General features: G+C 31.6%; 1 protein-coding gene across 1 annotated transcript; it reads left to right on the top strand.

Moving 5' to 3' along the window:
* The first annotated feature begins 1473 nt into the window (after positions 1–1473).
* Positions 1474–2331, top strand: LOC129313908 (protein P21-like). The gene has a single exon (XM_054957302.1). The coding sequence runs from the start codon at positions 1474–1476 to the stop codon at positions 2161–2163; it is 690 nt and encodes a 229-aa protein (XP_054813277.1). The 3' UTR covers positions 2164–2331.
* The last annotated feature ends 36 nt before the right edge of the window (positions 2332–2367 follow it).

Genomic DNA, 2367 nt, shown 5'->3' with positions numbered 1-2367 from the left:
GCGAGCCCAATCCATGGAGCAGGTTAATTTACAAATAAATCTTACAAAATTTAAAAAATTACAGCAAAGACAATAATGCTGTTATTAGAAATATATTACATCAATATAGTAATTTACAATTAATTCATAAGTAATTTACAACTATCAGTTTAACTTTTTACAACTATAATTTTATAGATTTAATAGTTAAACAGATCATATATTATAAGTTTAATGCTAATTGTATATAACTACTATTTCAACATTTTACAACTATAATTTCATGTATTTAATAATTAAACTGATCATGCGTTACTAATAAAATTTAACACTAATTATTTGCAACTATTTCATGAATAATTTATAACTATCACTTCAATATTTTATAACTATAACTTCACATATCTAATAGTTATAAATTACTTTATTCATGTAATGTATTTTTAATAAGGACATTATTATCTTTGTATTGTAATTTTAAACTATACTTAGATCTCAAAGGACCTGAATATGTTTTCTAAATTTTATAAGATTTATTTATAAATAAATTTATTTAATGAAACCTATATGCTCTCTTCGTATTAAATTATAGGTCACTTTTGAAAGAAATTTTTCATCTCAAAATATAGGGCACTTTAGATGGATTAAGGTTTCATTAAATGCATCAATTTTAATATTATCCTTTCTTTTTTTATAATTAATTCATGTCCCTTCTCTTTTTAATATATTAAATGATAAATATTTTTAAAAGTTCATATTTTTATTTTAAAAATATAAAATTGTTGAGTATATTTAATAAAATTTATTAGTATATAAAATTTTATATAAAAATACTTTATAATTTTGGATGAAGGGAATATATATATATATTTAAAAAATGATAAATTTAAGGCAAGTTGACTTATGAATTTGAGTGCTTGTCATCACCAAATCCACCCGTCCAATTCCACCTTGATGACGTCATCGTCTATACTATAAAAGCACCAACACTTAATAGAACGGACAGTTTGGGGTAAGTTTATCTGCATCGGATTCAATTTATGCTAAATTTAAATTATTTTACATATAAAATAGCACGTATAATTAAGTTTGACCTTAATCTTTTAAACTTTTAAACTTATTTAGACTGTTTTAAATATTTAATTATTAAATATTATTTTAGTTTTATTTTTTTGTTCATGTAATTTCAACTTTTATTTAAAAAAATAAAATTTTCAAATTTTTATCTTATTTTTAAATTATTTTACAAATAATAAAAAATGAATTTGGGTTTTTGGACTTGATTCAAATTTCTTCCAGTTTATTTAAAGCAATTTTTTTTTTTAATTCCTAAACCCAAACTTAAAATTTTTTAAGTTTTTTTGGGCTGACTTACTGCGTTTGACACAAACTATCGCCGGTACTTGTACAACTCCTATATATATATATATATATATTCACCATCGTTATTTCTTTACTTCACCAAGCAATCACAGTAAAAAAGTAGTCCCAACAATGACAGTCATCGTCAACAAGAGCTTCCTTGTATTCCCCGTCCTTCTTGCTATCACCTTCACCTTCGCCCATGGCGCTCGGTTTGATGTCACAAACAGATGCCCTTACACTGTGTGGGCAGCAGCCATGCCCGGTGGCGGCCAGAAGCTAGACCCTTGCCAAACATGGACCCTCGAAGTGGCCGCCGGCAGAACCCGGGCCCGTATATGGGGTCGAACCAACTGCAGCTTCGACGGCTCAGGCCGCGGCCGCTGCCAGACCGGAGATTGCGGAGGCCTCCTCCGATGCCAAGCTTATGGGACACCCCCAAACACCCTAGCAGAATTTGCCCTAAACCAAAACAAGAACTTGGACTTCTTTGATATCTCACTTATTGATGGCTTTAATATTCCCTTGGACTTCAGTCCGACGGCCTGTCCGACATCAAAACGGTGTCGCGGCATCCGGTGCGCCGCAGATATCAACGGACAGTGCTTGAACGAGCTACGAGCTCCCGGCGGTTGTAACAACGCTTGCACAGTGTTTAGGACAGATCAGTTTTGCTGTAATTCTGGGAAGTGTGGGCCCACAACATATTCAAGGTTCTTCAAGACAAGGTGCCCTGATGCTTATAGTTACCCTAAGGATGATGCTATCAACACTTTCATTTGCCCAGGAGGAACCAGTTATAAGGTTGTCTTTTGCCCTTGAATATATGAACATGTACGTCGTTTCATGTCTTATGTATAATATATTACTCCTCGTACCTAGCTCCAATCCCAAATAAAAGAGAAGTGTAGGTAAGGATTTGGCTCATAGTATACAAAATTGTGGGATCAAATTCTGTTATTATATGATGACTTTATTGATGGATGATATGTGAACAACTCTATAAGCATTATTTGAACATAGTGA

Source organism: Prosopis cineraria, unplaced genomic scaffold (genome assembly GCF_029017545.1).
Source record: "Prosopis cineraria cultivar Desert tree isolate PC_DT_omini unplaced genomic scaffold, ASM2901754v1 PC6, whole genome shotgun sequence".
NCBI lineage: Eukaryota > Viridiplantae > Streptophyta > Magnoliopsida > Fabales > Fabaceae > Prosopis > Prosopis cineraria.
The sequence above is the reverse complement of the archived record's forward strand: the minus strand, read 5'-3'. Positions and strand labels throughout refer to the sequence as shown.

Coding starts and splice junctions, on each gene's coding strand:
- LOC129313908 (XM_054957302.1), top strand. CDS start 1,474: ATGACAGTCATCGTCAACAAGAGCTTCCTTGTATTCCCCGTCCTTCTT.